The sequence below is a fragment of the Sparus aurata genome, chromosome 21 (assembly GCF_900880675.1).
Source record: "Sparus aurata chromosome 21, fSpaAur1.1, whole genome shotgun sequence".
NCBI classification, from domain to species: domain Eukaryota; kingdom Metazoa; phylum Chordata; class Actinopteri; order Spariformes; family Sparidae; genus Sparus; species Sparus aurata.
This window is the reverse complement of record NC_044207.1, coordinates 14,997,978-15,016,383: the sequence shown is the minus strand read 5'-3', so window position 1 is coordinate 15,016,383 and position 18,406 is coordinate 14,997,978. Positions and strand designations below refer to the sequence as shown.

Here is an 18,406-nt window from a genome sequence, read left to right as displayed (position 1 = left end):
ATACTATCCCCAGATGTAGATTTAGTGCTCTAGTTAGTATAAACAGCAGAAGGATGGTGTTTGTGGGATAGACTCATAATGAGCCACAATGTTCATGTGTGTCATTAATGCTTATTTAATCAGTTGTTGGATATCACTGGAAGAAGGAGAGCCCTGTGTTTTCTGTATCAGAAAGGTCACAGGTTTAATACATCCTGCCCCACATTAACTAATGTCTATCTATCAGCTGCCATGGGACAACCTTTTTCACTGTCCTGAAGCCAGACACTTACCCTCAGCGTACTCCATTAATATAAAGTTGCTGTAGCTAAGAGCATTACTTCAGTGCTTCAAATCTAAATTGATTTATTCCTAACACACAACTTGCATGTTTTGTGGCCAGCTTTCATTGAGTAATGAAAGGCCCAGAATAGCCCATCTTTCACTTTGAAAACTGAGCCGTGTTCTTGTTACATCAGGTTATTCTTCTTTGTATACAGGCCTCTGATACAAGGACACACACACACACACACACACACACACACACACACACACACACACACACACACACACACACACACACACACACACACTCCAGAGAAACATGAACAGCGAACTGTAATATAAGGTGACAACACAACAAATTTCAATTAAATGAATACATTGAAGTACTTCAGTTGAGTACACGTTGGAGGTTATTTGAATTCTAATACTTTTAACAAACAACTTTTGATAAAACATTTTTAAAAAATAAAGAAACAACATTTTTATTTGGGGATGGTTCAGGTCAATGGTGAAAAAGGTTCGTTGCCTCATTTCTCTGCACTTCGAGGCTACATTAGCAGCTTTTAGCATAACACATCAAAATCTCTCATTGAACTGTTGCTATCGAATTGCAGTTTGGGAAATGTTGCCTCCTTATTTTGACAAGGAGTAAGAATGCCTTGAAAAAGACAATATTTCTGGAGCTGCTCATTGATTTTGATACTTCACTAAAACTTCATCATGAGTCTGGCATTGTTTCTGGACTGAAAATCCTAAATCGATGGAGGTTTAGAGATGAGTCCTTGGGCTGTATGCCATAACCAGGTCACAGTGGTAGTAGTATAAGTTGTGCAGACTGACTCAAATACTTTGGATTATCTGAGGAAAATTACCTTACTTTGAAATGCGTTGCAATCAAAAGTAGATGCCTGTCCAAGCATTTTTTTTTTGGTCATTGAGCGACAGCGTCTGTGTGAATACCGAGTATATTAAAGTCTCTCACCTCTCGGCATGCTTTCTGACTGACCCTCTCTGGAAGCCCTTTTCTGTAGTTTTTGTGGATTCAGCTAATTCAGTGCCTCACTCCTCATGCCACACTAAAAGCTGAACCAGAATTTTGTATTTACTTTAACTGGCGAAGAGCTGCCAAGATGAAGCACGGTCAGAGTAAATCAGAGAATTCTTAGAGGATGAGACACCGTGGAGAGCTGATGTTTGCTGTGTAGCATCAACAACAAATATTGGCTGTATTTGCTTGTTTACCTGTTCAACAAATATAACACCAACCCCGTGTGAGTATTAAAGCTGACTGTGAAGCTCACTCTTACTGTGCTGGTTGTTTTTTCTAAAATCCAAGTGAACGTCAAAGTGCACTGTGGGAAGTAAAGGGAGCCTACGAGGTTAGAGGTCTACTAACACGTCTAAAATAGAAAAACTGGTTGGTATGATATCTAAAATGTAGATTTTATGTGAAGTATCACTCAAGATCCATTCTGCTCACATCCATTATTGTCGAGATGATTTTGACTCTCATGGTTCCACAGGATGATTATTTTTTCATTTATCAAGAGAAAGAAAAGTGGATTCATTTGCATCAATTTGCGCTGCATATCATTGACTCGGCTCTGAAATGTTCTGTCAGTCACACACACCTCGGCTACACACTCACTGCCAACAGAAACACTGGAGTCTTTTCCTCTTCCCGACAGCTTCTCTTCATCACTGAATGACTGCGGCCCACCTGACAAAAGCTCAATGTTTCCAAAGTGCAGTTTACTTGGTTTAGGTAAATGCTAATGAGTTCTGTTTTGTGTGTGATTTGTCTTTCAGTCCTGTGAATGGAGAGCTGCAAAAGGAGAGGAACTCGTATGTGGACCAGCTGCCAGTATCTGAGATCATCCATCAGGTAAGAGACAAACAGCAGGGTCTGTTGGGGATACTCGAAACACATGAACAGGCCGGTGCAGACATTCTTAACGTCCATTTTACGAGTGATTAAATGTTTAGTATTCGTGTTTGTAATCTTTATACCTTGTGCGTAGGCAGCCATTTATTAGTGCTCCTGTGTTTCTGTAATTTGAAGTGTGTCCATGCTTGTCCTTAATTTGGATGCGGAACAGAAAGTTATGTGCAACATCCACCAACTGAATCTTTGTGTCGTTTCCATGGTGACAGCTCTAAGTGTGAAATGCAAGTGCCTCCTGGTCTCAGTGTGGAGGGGCCACCGTGAAATTCAGCAGAATGGATAGGCAGGATTGTGGCGAGAAATTGTGCATTCACCTCATTCCCAAATGGATTGTGGCTCTCAGTCGGCCCGACCTTCACAAATGAACACCTATTCCTCCTCATTGCACCTTTAGTACATGTGCTCTGCATTCAAAACAGACATTCTTGGGTCCTGTGTCGTTCTTGTAAGATTTTCCATGATGAACCTTTTAAAAATACCACTTCTGTGCTTCCTCTTCAACTTGTGCTTCAGAAAAGTAAAGAAGTGACATTAATCTTTGCCACAGGCACGAGCACACATAAGTGTTGCTTACATTTGGGGTTCAGATGCCTCTGAGAAAAATACTTAAAGATTAATTTGATGTGGACGTATAAACATGACCTTACACAGTATTATACACAGCAAAATCCCTTGAATGCTGCGACGATTTAGTCGACCAAAAGAAAATTAATCACCAACTATTTTGACAATCAGTTTATCGTTTCAGTCATTTTTCAGCTTTTCTTTCAAAACTATGACAGTAAATGAAGACTATCAGGATGCTGAACTATAGGTTGGGCAAAAGAAACAATTTGAAGATTTAATTTTTCACATTTTGTTTATTATATTTAATAGAGTAAAGAATTAAACAATGCTGAAAATAATCAGAACAAAAATAGATAAGGAATATAACTGTTAGTCCGTCAACATTTAAGCTGTGGTTGTATTGGATTTCACTTCTACAGTTTCAACAAAAACAATCACATTTAAGGCCAAACATTAGAAGTGTTTTTCAGAGCTTTTTAATGAATTGTACATTCACACAGTACTAATCAATCATAGTTAGCCACTAGCTGGTAAATACATAATGCAGCATTAAGCAGGTAAAGAACCACATATTTCCCACAGGAGTTGGCAGAGATAAAAATCAAGCAAAAATAAAGTTGGGCTTTCATTCGCCAGGTGGACAAAAACACAACTCCATGTCTGTTTGATGTGCTGACTGCTAACACATTAGGCATAACCACTTTATATGGATGCTACTGTGGATGGTAGGTGAAACAAGTTCAAGCATGTTTGTTTCAGTTTGTTGTTTTCTAAAAATGCTGTAAGCTCACACCAGATGCAAAGATGTATTTAAAGTTTTTACTGTTTTAACCAGTGTTGCCTCAGTTACCTTGAAAAAGTAATCTGATTACTGATTACTGATTATTTTTTAAAAAGTAACTTGGTTACTTTATTGATTACTTGTTTTTAAAAGTAACTAAGTTAGATTACAAGTTACTTTATTAACACTTGTAAATTATGGCACGAAACGAGGGCGAGTCAACTGTGTTTAAGGGCAACATTTCCTCTACAGCATACTGCCCCACCAACTTCTACAATTCTCCCAAAGTCCAGTGCACCAAAGTCTAGCTTTTGTTGTTTGGGTGGTGGGGAACCTCCTGCAGAATTCAAGGCCGTGGCTTTGCTGCAGCTTAACACCACCTGGTGGGACTTGCTCTGTTAACTTAACTTTGCTGCGACTCCAAATGTTTCTTCAAATTTGACGTCGTGTTTTTGAAGCTTGATAGTACTTTGTTGCCAGCACAGAGTGTACAACGAACCTTAATATTCTCATCTTTAGCTGACACGAACTCAAAATAATGACAGTATTTACAGCTAGAAAATGCGCATCTCTCTCCTCCCTCCATTGTTATTTGTGTTTGTGTCGCTGCGTGATGTTACACGTGAGTTGTCCTCATGCTGAAAAACGTGACTTGTCGCATACGTGACCCGAGACGCAAGAAGAAAGCAAAAATATATATATTTTACGAAGGAAAATGACAAAAATAATAGTAATGCACAGTAACTTGAATAAGTAACTTTAATCAGATTACTGGTTTGGAAATATTAACGCGTTCACTGAAAACAGTGGTCAGATTAGAGTAACGCGCTACTAAGTAAGGCGTTACCGGCATCACTGGTTTTAAACCCAGAAAAGGATAATTTGTTCTTCAGAGCTGAATCTACTCCAGGATAGCTGTGTGCCAGAGATTTTTTATCCATATTCAAGTTTAATGGCTATCTACCACTAAATTTTGTAGTACAATCTGAGCACCCTGTCAACAAATACAACTTTTTAAAATGGTTTAGAAGTTACATCTTCCACAAAGTCTTGGCCATAAGCATGCTGTCTATATTTTATCAGATGTCATCTTGCAATTACAGATATTCTGATACCTAAACTTTGCCCGTCTGCTGAAATCGAGCACCGATCCGACACCAAAGGGTTGAAAATGGTATATATATTATTCTAATTTTCACAGCTGTATCCTACAAACTGCATCAGTGTTATGTTTGGGAAGTGCTTGAAGTTACACAACTTGCTTTGTGTTTATCAATATTGGCTACTTGTTCAGTGAATTATCTGTAAAGGTGCACACAGATGTACAGGAAGCTGCAGTTTTTATTAAAATAAAATGGTATCAAATTGATGCATAGAGTCTTGTGCTCACAGATACCCAACTCAGCATTCAGACAGTATCAGAGTCGTTTCCAGTACTGGTATTGGTGGGTGAACAACCATACTTGCAGTGCAAGCAGACAATTTGATTTGATGTTTTTGCTGTGGAAAATGTGACTATTGAGCTACTGTTTGTCTCACTTAAAATGCTTAATCACACGTGTCAAACTGAGGTAGTGATTGTAGTGGAGCAGACGTGTGGATTTCCTGTTCAATGGCCACCACTTTTCTAAAAATAGGTAAAATGATATCTTGGCTGTTGTTGATTAGTTGGATGAAACGATTTTATCATCTGCTCTGTAGAGCTACATCTGAAAGACTACTGGTTCAGATTTTCGTGGCCACAGTAGAGTTTGATTTGCTGGCCTTTTGATTTGACAATAATGTCTGTCTCCACTATGAAGACAGATACTCTACTATTGGTGCTGATGCCAAAGGTCAAATCCAGACCGAGTGAGTGGTAACAAAAACAATGTGAATCCTGAAAAAGAAATAATAATAAAAACACAGCCCTGCTGCTGGAAGCATCTCTGGCTGACACTGACATTGGTGAGAACAAAGGAGTCACAGTCAGTTGGCCCAGAGAAATGAAGCTGACCACAGGCCTGCACTTGGTCAGACGCTTATTGAGTATCGTGATGGGAAATGGGAGGGGTCTCCACACCCAGTGGCACTCTGGTAAATTTATCGCAGAGGATTGCCTCAAAATCCTGGCAAACAACGGTCCAGGTTTAGATCTGATGCCCGCTGCTCACATGAGAGTGTCCATAAAGTGTGCCTGTAATTTCCAATACACTAAAGCAATCTCACTTTTGAAAGCTCACTCACTGGCTCACAAACAAACACAACCCATTAGGTCTACACCGTCTGCCACTTGGCTTCATATCTTGGCTTACTCTGTCTTTTGTCTCTTTTCCCCCTCCTGTCTTTTTATCTTTATCCATCTTTTTCTATTTTTCTGTCTACCCCCCTACTCTTTTTAAATGCACCCACACGTACAACACACAAACACACTCGTCAACCTGATGACCCCTGCCAGAGATTTCGATTATCGGCTCGCACTCCTGCTGGGTTGAAGATGGGAGTCCTGACAGACTGACTCATCTCTCTCCCCCTCACCGTAATCCATCTGCACTGCAGCAGAATGACCAATGTCCGTAAAGCCTATTGACAGCTCTCCTCTTTTTGATTAGCTGTCATATCGTGCGCACAACTCTCTGAGATATCTTCATGCTGCTGTGGCAGCACCTTTTGTTGTTCGCTGATCAGATGCACTCATCTGAAGAACTAGATGTGACTGAATCTCATAAGATCCGATGTCTAAAATATTCCCAAGTGGTCGGTGGTTGGTTTCAGTCCTGCCACCAGCAAAAAAACAAATCTTCTCTCTGTGTTTGTCTTCCAAGAAAAACATTTTTCCATTTGCCAGCAGACCAGGCGACAGCTTGTAAATAGAAAAGTCATCAGAGTGACTGACAGTGTGTATATAAGGCTACGCTGTATACCGTCTGTACACAAACTTCCCCTCATTGTGTGCATGGGTGTGTGTATGTGAGGCGTTGATTAATGCCCTGCCTGTCACCATTGGCAGTTGTCTTGCTAGTGGTGACAGGGTGACTCCCCTCTTCTTGCCACCTTCTCCTCCCAGCCTCACACATCTCATCACGTTGCCAGCGCCTAATCACAATATGTTCAGTTCTGGAAATAACTAGAAGGAGCTCCTTTTTTCCCCACTCTCTTGTGTATTCTGCTTTTTTTTTCCCTATCTCGCTGCTCTGAGTCCTAGTCTCTGGCGTCAAATTGTTATTTGTTCTTATGCCAGCTTGACGCCACACCATATGGCTCTGGAGAATTGAAAATGGATGCACTGAAAATTAATGCTTTACCTCCTTCCCTCGCACTCGCCAAACCCCCCTTTTCCTCACTCAGCCTGCAACACTGACACTTTTCAAAAGTGTGTATTGGAGTTGTGAGGCCAAACCCTCTCAGACAAGCTCCTTCATTAAATCAAATATCATTTAGGTCATGCTAAGTAATTACAAATAACATCGTCTCAAAAAGCAAATCATGCTTTATGAGAGAATAATGCACCCTGAGCAGTGATTGCCCCGGCGCGCTCGCCGAGGGTTTAAATGTCCCGGCAATACAGTGGAGTGTCCTGGCAGTGCACAATGGCTGCTGTTCTGTCACGCAGCCTCGCACAACATAAATTTGCAGCAGTTTTGACCTTGGCGTGCTGGTGTTTGGCAGCGCGTCTCAGACCTCCCTCAACGAACATTAGCATCCTGCGTGGCCATATTAATTAGCTCCAATCAATCAGGTGGGTAGCCGTTAATTGATTTTACTTGTGAATTGAATTCGCAACACAAAGCGTGTGTAATGGGGGCCTGATGCTTCAGTCCCCGTCCTTGGCAGTAGGATGTGATTGTTTCTGTCAGTGAAGGTCAGCGAACACTCGCCTCTTCCCTGCTCCTTGCTCTCGTTTCTGTGCATATTTTTTTTTTCTTTTCCCTCCCTCCCGCTCGTGTCTGTTTTTTGTTTTTTTTCCGAAGAAGCTCCATTGTTTTCATTTTATCTAAGAAGTCAAAAAAATTAGATGATCAAAGTAACTGATTAATTCAAGACTGTATCAATTAGACATTTAAGTATTCGGCTAACAGATAAAAAGATAACAATTTCGATAATGGATTATTTGTTTGAGAAATTTATCAAGCAGAAATTCCAAAGGTTTGCTGGTTCCAGCTTCACAAATGGTTGGTGGTTCCTGGTTTTCTCTCTTGCTGTAGTGTCTGTAAATGAAATATTTTGGGTTTCAGTCGACTGGTCAGACAAAAGAATCAGTCTGAAGAAGTCACCTTTGTCTGTGGAAACTTGTCATGGAGACTTCTCACAATTTTTTGTTTTTTATATTTTTTCTTTACATTACTTTTTCAGAATACTTTTTTTTTTTTTAAATGTAGTATTATTATCATTATTATCAAATTATACTAAAAAAAGTATAATTTGACAGCGCAGCACTAGTTTGTGTCTTACATAAGCAGCCAGTCTGGCAATTTCATAGATCCATCAAACGAACATAACATGATATTACGATCATACATATTATTATATTCTTTAATAATATATAACAATTCCATCTGATGAAAAAGAAAAAGACATTTTTTGGTTATATAATTTTCAAGAACTGTTGGAATAGAAATACCAAAGATATGTTTGATGACAGAAAAATGTCAGGTCAAAAACGGCATGGGAATCACTTGTGGATCTTGAATCTGTTGGCTGAAATATCTGAAATATGGCTGTAGATAAAGTCTTTGTTCTCTAGAGCAGCAGTGTTTTTAGTGGCCTTCTCAGTGTGTATGTTCAGTGGCCACTTTATTTAATAAACCTGTAGAAAAACAAAGCTCGTCTATCAATTCTATAATTACCTTTACTTTTCATTGATTCTATGAGAGAGGTTTTTATATGAACTTGTTTATTATCGAGCTTGTAGTTTGCAGTGGTGTTGAACTACTACTGCATTATATTGAGAGCACTTTCCAATGTTTTACCCACCACATTTAAAAACACGACGTTGTGGCTCAGGAGCTGGAGAGGGCCGTCTACTAATCGACAGGTCAAAGGTTGATCCCTGGCTTAGGCTCCATGTCGGAGTGTCCTCGGGCAAGTTGTAACCGAAATTGCTCCGGATGTGGTGTTCCATCAGTGTGTGAGTATGAAATATTGTCAGATATAATCTATAATCTATCAAATGATATCTAACTATTTCCTGATTTTTATCAATGACGTGTCTATCACCGATACATATTGTTACTTTCTTATAGCCCAGGCCTAGTATGTTGGTCATAGAACTTTAATTGGAATGGAACTTAGTAGAGGGCATACCTCCACCGAGACTCAACTGTCTCCTTTTGTACTAAAGACATAAATCCGATTTTTTCTTTCATCAAGATCCATGCATTATTCTGAGGAATTCACAAAAATGTTGAAAAATCCCAATGTTAAGGGAGTGATTAAAATAAAATTCTGCATCTGTCCCTTTATGAGCTGAGACCCATCTTTGGTGAAAATCTGTGCAGTGGTTTTTGTGTAATCGCGCTAACAAAAAAAACAACCAACAGACACTGACAAAAACATAACCTCCTTGTCAGAGGTAATGACTAAATTTAAGGGATCCTCATCACTACGATGTGTTTTACAAAATGTACATTCTATGCAGTAAACAAATGACCATTTTATAAAATAACTAATAACTGACAAATTACAGTATTTGATAGTTATAATAGTCATAAGTTGTTTAATTTGTAAGGTTATCACTTTTTTCCTCTGATTTTATGTCGCCAGCTTCTCCTCTATTGTCTCTCTCCCCCTCTTGACATATGCTTCTCGATCTGCAGACTGTGCTGACGTGGCTTCCTGTCACAGTCAATCCATCTCTCTCTGCTCTACCTTACCCAAGGGGTTTGCACTTTCTCACACACACACACACACACACACACACACACACACACACACACACACACACACACACACACACACACCTGCCTACAATTGTCACCGAGGTCAACTGCCCCCAATGGCCTCTCGCTCCCGGTCGTCTCTTGTGAACAGCACAGCTTCGTCTTCCAGGTGTTTAATCCTCAGCTCCTCTACTCGTCTTCCTGTCGGCAACTTTGTCGCCAAGGCTGTAGCTGAAAAGATCCCAACTCAGATTTTGTTATGCAACATAGATCTGATGCATGTAGAGTTGTGGAAGCAGGGAATAATACCACATTGAATATATGATTCGGAACACATTTTTGCTGTCTGAAATCAGTGGCCGTGTGATGGCAGCCCGACCTGTCAGCTCAGTATTCATCTGATTATGTCAATGTCTCAGTGGGACAGATCAGTGTTGTCATGCCCCTGTGTGCGCTTGACCGGATAACATGGAGGACAGCAATTCAAGCATGCTGGCAAATTTAATTGGGATTTTGGGAGATGCCTCTGTTTCAGCTATACTAGAACAGACGGGTCAAAATTGACCAGCGTACCAAACTGTGACAGGATTCAGCTAACTGTGTCAGGAAAAAATTTAAGCCAATCTGCATCTGTAGCCACACAATGTGCTACTTATAGTGAGCATAGCCATGATTTGGGTAATTTATATCTTTACCATTCATCCCAGGACCGAGGACTGTGTCGAACTGGTTTGTTGAGTTATTTTAGATTTTAGTTACAGTTAAAGCAGTTTTCACAAAAAAAAAATGTAAAGTTACTGTTGCACATTAACAGAAACTAATTTAAAGGCAAAACTGTTCACTAGCCTAACCCGGGTTATGTCAGAGCCAAATCTTTGTTGCTTGTTGCCAACTTTGTGATCTATTTTGTTGTAGTTATGTACGTTTAGTTTTACTTAAGTTTTTATTGTTTTGATTGAGAGACCCAATTGCATACCGTGTGTTTATGTTTAAAAACTGTTGAATTTACTCTCTTTAGAATACAGACCAATCCTTATTTTGCCTCTGACCTGAAGAACTGTTTATCCATGTAGGTGGTTTTGGTGAGTTTCTGAGTGTTGGAGATTTTGGCCGTAGAGATGGCCGCCTTCTCTGAATGATATAGACCTAGATGGCGCTTGGCTTGTGGAGTTTAAAAAAACATTTGAAAAACTCAACAGCAATGTCTTTTTCTCGAAAGCCCTTCTTGTGAGCAGTTTTATGTTGGAGCTCTTTCCTCTCTGTATCAACCCCCAGAGAGACAAGTGCATCTACACATGAACGAGCTAATGTTACAGCTCAGCTGAAAATGATGCAATTAATTTCTACATCCCTTGCTGTCTAGTGCATAAGCTTCTCATCCAAGCAGCGGCAGACTCGGGATATTTCAGAGACAAGGTAAAAAATATGTATCTCAGCTAAATTTAGTGTGGCAACAGTGTGCAGAAAGTGATGACATATATATTGATGGCACCTTATCTACTATAGGTGTATCCAGGAGGGCCCTTTTCTGGCCATGGGGGGCAATCGCCCACCATGAACCCCAACCTCCACCCCCTGAGTAGAAGAGTAGATGCGTGCTTCCTTCTGTGGGGTGATTCAGTTGGTGGTTGTAGTTATGTAGAAAGAAAACAGTTCCAACATGAAAGGTCTGTAGATAACTTGGTCAAGATTTCTGGAAAGAGACATTGCTGCTGAGTTTTTCAAGTGTATTTTTGGGGGCTCTTTGAGCACCACAAGCCACACAGTGTCATTTAGTTCTGTTATATTCAGGAGGAAGCAGACGGTTCTATGGCTGAAACAATTTAAATAGATAAAAACACCCCAGGCAAGAGGAAAATTCACGTATTTCTGATTTTGGGGTGAACTGACTGTCTCTACCTTTTAGCAGAAAATGGTGTGTTCACATTGGCTTCATCCATGATAAGAAGTTGATTGTGACAATAAAGCCTTTAACTCAGAGCTATTTTATGACTGAACATACACATTGACATCCGTTGGTTAGATTTAGAGGACTAAAAATCTGTCCCATCTGAGATGTTCCCTTTAGTTTCTCGCACTTTGTCACAAAAGCGCCATTGAATGAGATGCTGGAAACATTCCTTTTATACTTTGAGCCTTATTGTCTCTGCTGCTCACTGAATGTCTGTTGAAGCTTTTCCCATCACCTGCAGCTCGGGCTCTGTCAGACATTTTCTGCTGTAGATATAGTGTCTGTGGGAAGGGTGCCAGTAACTGCCTGGAGGTTTCACAACATGATTAATGTGCCACAGTTCCTATTGAGGTCTGAATTTGGCTTCGCTATTCCTTTTTTTCTGATTTTATTTCAAATGTGGTTATCGCCTCACATTGTTGGCCAATAAAAAGTGAATATAAGCAGAAAAACTAGCTCCAGTACTATCAGCAGTGTGAATGCAGCTTCATATCAGAACCTAGGACATTCAGCCCTGACTCTGTCAAACAACATGCCTGGAGCCCAGAGTGCAAATGTCTCGCTGTCTCTGCTTTAGCATCGTGGATGGCAGTGGAGCTCTATTGATTGACATGATTGAGCTGTTAAATAAATTCGGAGTCAGACGTAATCCAATTTTACTCTTTCCATGTTAGAATTTGGAAGTGTTGTCACATAACCTGGAATTCGGACTGAAAAGGCAGCCTTGAGAAGACCGTACCCGGCACACAGAGGCATTAGGACACAGCCACACAGTTCCTGAAATTGACTTTTCGCCTCACTTACCAAGAATGATAAAACTAATAGGAAATTACAATAATGTTCACTGGCAGAAGTAATTAATATTCATTATTCTCAGGAACATGTAATCATGTCTGTTCTAAATGCTATTTCATGAATAGAATTGTGTGCAGTGTGTAACAGCGTGTGTTATGCAGCGGGTCAAGTTCATCATCAGCCCCTCTACGCACTGAGATAATTCTGCGTTGTGAAGTGGGAGTGTTACAGTCATTTGGTTCTTTGGTTTTATTGGCTGATGGATACAGAGTATGCAGTGGTCAGAGAGAGAGGGAGAGTTTGACAAACAGGAAAAAACTGAATATAGCTGAGGTGTTTTAAATGTCAAGGTCTCAGCTGGTGTTCAGGATTTTAGCTGCCAAAGATGCATTTTACTGGCAATTTGAGCTTGTGGGTGGTAACTTCCGACACTGCACATATTTGAACAGACTCTGCAGTGTGTGCCAGTCTCTTACTTGTTCTGCAGAAAGTCCACTGGTACATATGCCCATATAGCAGTTCTCATTAAAAAAGGAAATACAGCAAAATCAGAAAAAATTAGAAGCCTGCATGGGTTGGATAGAATCAATTTACATATCAATTGCATGACAGTTAGACACTGAATGCCACCAGTCATTAAAATTATAGTATTACATTTATTATATTAGTTATATAGTGCCCACAGTACCAGAACAGTGCCTCCCCTCCAAAGTTTTCTTCCAGCTTTCTATTGCTGTTCTGAAACAACTGAACCGTGCAGAAGTTTGGGATATTTCTGTCTACTATCATTAACTGTATTAATTCATATTTAGCCACTTCAGCGTAGAAAAACCTGTGAACAAATGTTAGCAAATTGCTTTCTAATCATACAGTTTTGGCTTCTGTCATCCAGCCGACACAGAATTATGAATCATCCTTCACAAGTGAGGAAAGAGCTTGCCACAAACAAAAAGAAAAACAAATAAGAAAGAAAAAACAAAAATAGAACTCCTTGTTATTAAATGTGCACTAAGTGAACTAAAATCATCGACAGAATGTGCTGCCCCCTATTTGTATATATATTTTTTTTACATTGCCTGCACCAGCATCTGACATAATAATACTGAATGGACAGAGGACTGCTTTTATTTTTTTCTTTTGTTTCTATTTCATATTATTTGTTCTGTGTTGTATTCTACCTGATGAATGTAATTGCAGGGCTGGGTGTCATGAGACATTTATTAGATTATGGGTCCAACTTACCAAAGTTTAAGGACTGATGGCGAAAACCCCCCTTTCTTTCTCAATACGTTACCCTGAGGATTTGGATGAGGATTTTAATATTGAAGTGGTAGATTTTTAAATAAAAGACATTTTCTAACAATATTAAACATGAATTAGCAAAAAAAAAATTATTTAGATTAAAGTGGTAAATTTACAAGGAAAAAAAGTCAAACATCCTCTGGGATCACTAAATAATACATTTGCAAGAAAAAGAACAGAAAAAATGATGTGTTTGTGTATGTATTCATTTTTTAGCATCCCCTCATTTTGCAAACTGATCACACAAACAGGGAGTGTCACACGCACACCTTAGTGACAGTATTGAACACGGCTCACGCTGTATCTCTTCATAGACCAGATGCTTAAGATAACATAATGATTGCTGGCTAAAAACTATTTTCTTACTATTGAATCAGATTGCAAAGTGTAACTTGATTTGTTCCTCCACTACAGGAATAATACATCACAAGCAGTGGTGTCTGTGGTGTGTAGGAAATCTCTCAGAATATTACTCTCATTCTCCAGCTCTGTATTTATGTTTTTGCTTGCTAACACGCTGTCAGAGAGGAGTATCAACACGCTTTCAGCAAACGCTTTGTGCAATTAATCAATGAAATCGAGACTCTTAAATGCTCTCTTAACATAAATGACTGCACATCAACTTTCAAATATGCCTGAGATTGGCAAAGCTCTGATTTGAATCGAAACTGAAAGAATGAGTGAAGCACAAATGTGACCAGGCACCAGATGTCAACTGCACAGTTATTATACTGCTACTGACACGTGTTGATCATTTGGATTTTCAGAGTAGCTGCTTCGAGTTTGCAAGATTCTTCTCTATGTCCACCAGCAGTGAGATGTTGCCATATAGTAAATGTGTTTAAAACCAAAATAACAACTATTTTTTAAAAAAAGCCTAGAAACCTGTAGAACTTCCTTAGTTAAAGCGGTAGTAGACCTCTTTTCATCTATTCCCCCTCCTGGTGTTTCCCCGTGGTGTTGCTGTTGGTGCCCAGTCCAAAATGACGGTGTTAGCAACATCGCTACCGCTAGCAGCCAAAGTGAAAATCATCCATAGGAATCCCAATGTGATCTGGAAACCCCAAATTTAGTGCAAATGAAAAGTCAGAATAAAACGCCCAGTTTTACTAATGTCACCAAGTTTTGTAACCTACTGATCTTTTAAAAAGAATGCCGTCATGTTTCCGTGGCAAAAGGAAATGCGTATAAACAGGGGAACAGACCCAACCCGTCCACTCAGTCTTGTTTTACTTCGGTTTCACGCTCCCTCTCCACCTTCTTTGCCTCCGTCAGCTGGGTTCAATGAGTTTTCAGTTATTCTAGTTGTTCCAACGTTACCTGGCGATAGTGAGTTTATAGGGAATTGTCTACTGCTAATTAAAATGATAGTTCTCCATTAAAATAACTCAGTGCATCATCACTGTGTAAAATGTTGTTTAGTACAGGATTAATTAATCCACATCCACACAAGACTGTGTAATTTATCTGGTCGGAGTTTAGGGATATTAGTCAAACCCTGACCCCTGACCCTGGACTGAGCTATTACACCACCGTCTAATCCTCCAGGATCCATCAGTCTGCTGTCAGCCCGGCTCCTACTGCAGTGTATGAGTGTGTGCATTAAGCCGATATGGAGGGAAATCAGAAAGTGTAAATGTACATTGGCCGCTGTAGCTAGAGAAACACAGATCTCGTTAGTGTTTGTGTAGCTTTACTACGCTGAGCGTCGTCCTAACGTTGTGTGTACAGTTTGTGACTCAGGCCGACTCGAGGGCACGCTGTGTGTTCATCCTCTCTGCCAAGTCTTGGGGGTTTTTGGCTTTGGGGGACGCCTTTTCTGACTGGTGATTTCTTGACTGGATAATGGCAGCTTGTGTAGCAAGGGATAACATAAATCTCTTAAGTGCGTCTTCACAGCCTATCTATAGCTTTGTCGCCAGCGGAGGAGTTAGGAAGATTTTTTAGAGGTTAAATCTCATCTCTCCGCAGAATATTGCCGGCACATTAGCATATAAATGTGCTCCTTGTGAGATGCATGTTTAATATGGGAGAGATTTAAAAGTATAATCATACACAAAGTGATGATGTGGCAGTGAATGGGACAAACACAAGACAGGGGAGGTGTACTGATGAGCTTTACCACCCGCTTTTTGTGTGAACCTTTGTGTTTGTGTGTGTGAGACAGCAGATAGTGTGCATAAAGTGTGCGTTGAGATAAAGTGAGTGTATATGTGATTCTACGCTCGCCTGCCTGTGTGAATGACAGAACAATCAGCAGTGGCCTCAACAGGAGAAATATACACACCATTACTAACCTGCAATCTTCCCCTCTGCTTTCCTCCCCTTAATCCCCACCTCACCTCACCTTAACTCGCCTCACCCCCCCTTCTTTTCTCTACTTAGAAACCAAAGCAGAGGGACTGGCACCCTCCTGATGGCTTCATCCTGGGCCTGTGGACTCTAATCCTCCTGGTGTTTTTCAAGACGTACGGCATGAAGCACCTCAAACATATCTTCTGAGGCCTCGCACGCTGAATGTCTGAGGACATGAAGCTGCAGACAGGGAGCTTTCACTGACGGGATATTAGAGGCAAGGTGCAGCTTGTGACAGGCTTATTTTCCTGAAAAGGGAAAGAAGATGTATGGCCCTGCACCTGCTGGGCCAGAAACTGTGTGATGCAATTTGGTGCGTTTAGATTCTTTTGAATGATTGTGTATTCCCCCAGATGTGTGAGAAGGGACAAATACTCAAGTAATGCATCAGATATGTGAAGGCTGTTTTTTAAACCATTTTGTGTCGGTTTTTGCTTTTGACAAGGACTCATATTTATCGCTTTTAGTGTCAAAATTTCTGTTTCTGTCAAGCCATTCCATAATTGTGTTGATTTGGTTAAAAAATGCACTGAATTGAGTCAGCAGATAAGAATTTAATTTATTTTCGAGAGCATGCCGCTCTGCATATTTTAGCAGCAGCTTTTTTTTTTTCCTCGTTTAAGTGCTACTCAGAACGTCTGCTCGGTCACAAAGAGAAAATGTGGGACGAGGGCTGGCTGATTGTCTGTGATTGGGCTGCAGAGAGATTACTATTTAATGTCTCCCTTGTCCATATACATTACACCCCTTGACCGTCATATCACGCTTGTGAAGGATAACAATCACACATAATCCCATCTTGCATGATGGACCCATCCACTCTTCCCATTCACCAAATTGCCCTCCCTGTGGAAACATCCATTAGCTCTCCAGCCATGTACTCCGCTGATTGTATTCCGGGTGATGGACAGCTATTTCTTCGGCCATTCCACGTCTCGCACTACAGCAGCGATAAGTGAGTGATAACCTAGTAAGCCGCCGGCCGTCCCACATGAATCTCCTCTGTGCCAGGACGCGTTTTCCTCCCCTTTTCCGTCCCTTTCCCTCCATGTGTAAACCATTCTACATTAGGCTTATTGTTGCGTGGGGGGGGAGTGACTGATGCTCAAAGCATATGGATTGAACCTGCGGTAGTTTATCTTTGCTCCATGGCACGAGGATCTGCCCATTGTGTGCCCGCTGACACTCTCCCTTGTGGCTGAAGGGGAAAATAGATGGAGTTAGAAATTGAACCATATGTATCGGGAAGGCGGCTGCTGCGTCAGCCACCAAGTACCTTTTCTTATGCATTATTTATGCAATGCTTATTTCTTCTTCCTTCTCCTCCCGGTGTCTTATTTCCTGTAATCTTATTCTTCTCTCAGAGAAAGCACACTCATTTTATTTCCTCAATTGGTCGGATTTTGATACCCTGAATAAAGATGAAACACTGGATCACAGAGGAATGTTTCCACCTGTTTTATTATCATATATTGAGTTTCCTTAATTACTGTTTCAAACACAAGATCTCCTTTTTCTGTAACAGACCCTTGAAGATATGGCTGGCAGATCTCAGGCTAAGCTTATTTTATTCCACAAAGACATCCTTGAAATCGGTGCTGCTTGAGTTGACTTACACATCTGCTCTGTTGTTTTTCTTTCTGGAAACATTTCAAACGATCCAGGGAGGTTTTTAAATGTTGTTTTCTTTCTGTTCCAGTCTTGCGTTTCAAGAGACAGCCGTTGGATCCAAGCCTCCATATAGAGTACAATAGTGTACACCAGCCTGGCAGCAGGTACAATAGAAATTAAAGCAAGCTGATCTCAAGGGGATGTGTTTGTTCATAAACCTACTTCAAAATTGACTCTACCTCCTCTGTCCCCCTCGTTCCTACTTCAGCACTCGCAGATGGAATTGAATATACTCAGCCTTGCAGTGCGGTGATGTACTCTCCTGACTCCTCTGTCACTATGGTTTCCCTATGCTAATAAAGATCAGTGTCTGTCTTCCTTCACACCTGACTTGGTGGAGAGAAACCAGTGACAGGACAATATTAGAGCAGCCATCTCCACAGAGGCAGAGAGATTTCAGGCGGAGGAGTCGGGCAAGATGCTCTGAATGTGTCACACAGGTTGTTGAAACAACCAACGGCGTCAGGATTCACCAGCGAGCACACACACACACACATACGGTCGTCGTCTTTTAGAATTGGAACGACGTCGACATTGGCCGCATGTGGCAGCCTGCTAAATTTAATGATTTAAGCAAAAACAAACACAAGCACACACATGCTGTTCCAGAGACCGTGTGTGTTTGTGTGTGCGCCTGACATGTTGTTCAATTTCCATGGAAACTCTGGATTTCCCACTGCTTGCCTGTCAGTGAGCCTTTGTAATGTCAATCATTCCCAGCAACGATAACAGTAATTTTAGCAGTCACAGATTTTTTTTATTCTCATCTGGAACAAAAGCTTTGGTATAAAGCATGCTCAGTGGTGTGCTCACTTACTGAGTTTCTACATTTGAAATGCAGATTTTTCTTTAAGTTTGAGTAAGAACACAACAGACGCGGAGAGACTGTCACACTCTGAGCGCTCCGACAGACAGGA

The 18,406-nt window shown here is 40.6% G+C and overlaps 1 protein-coding gene across 1 annotated transcript in view; it reads left to right on the top strand.

The window, feature by feature from the left end:
• The window catches only part of pigk (phosphatidylinositol glycan anchor biosynthesis, class K), a 34,599-nt gene extending 17,340 nt beyond the window's left edge, over positions 1 to 17,259 (top strand). The window contains exons 10-11 of the mRNA XM_030401991.1: positions 2,074 to 2,149; positions 15,849 to 17,259. Coding sequence (XP_030257851.1) covers positions 2,074 to 2,149; positions 15,849 to 15,965 — 193 coding nt within the window. The 3' untranslated portion in view covers positions 15,966 to 17,259. The remainder of the gene's footprint in view (positions 1 to 2,073; positions 2,150 to 15,848) is intronic.
• The last annotated feature ends 1,147 nt before the right edge of the window (positions 17,260 to 18,406 follow it).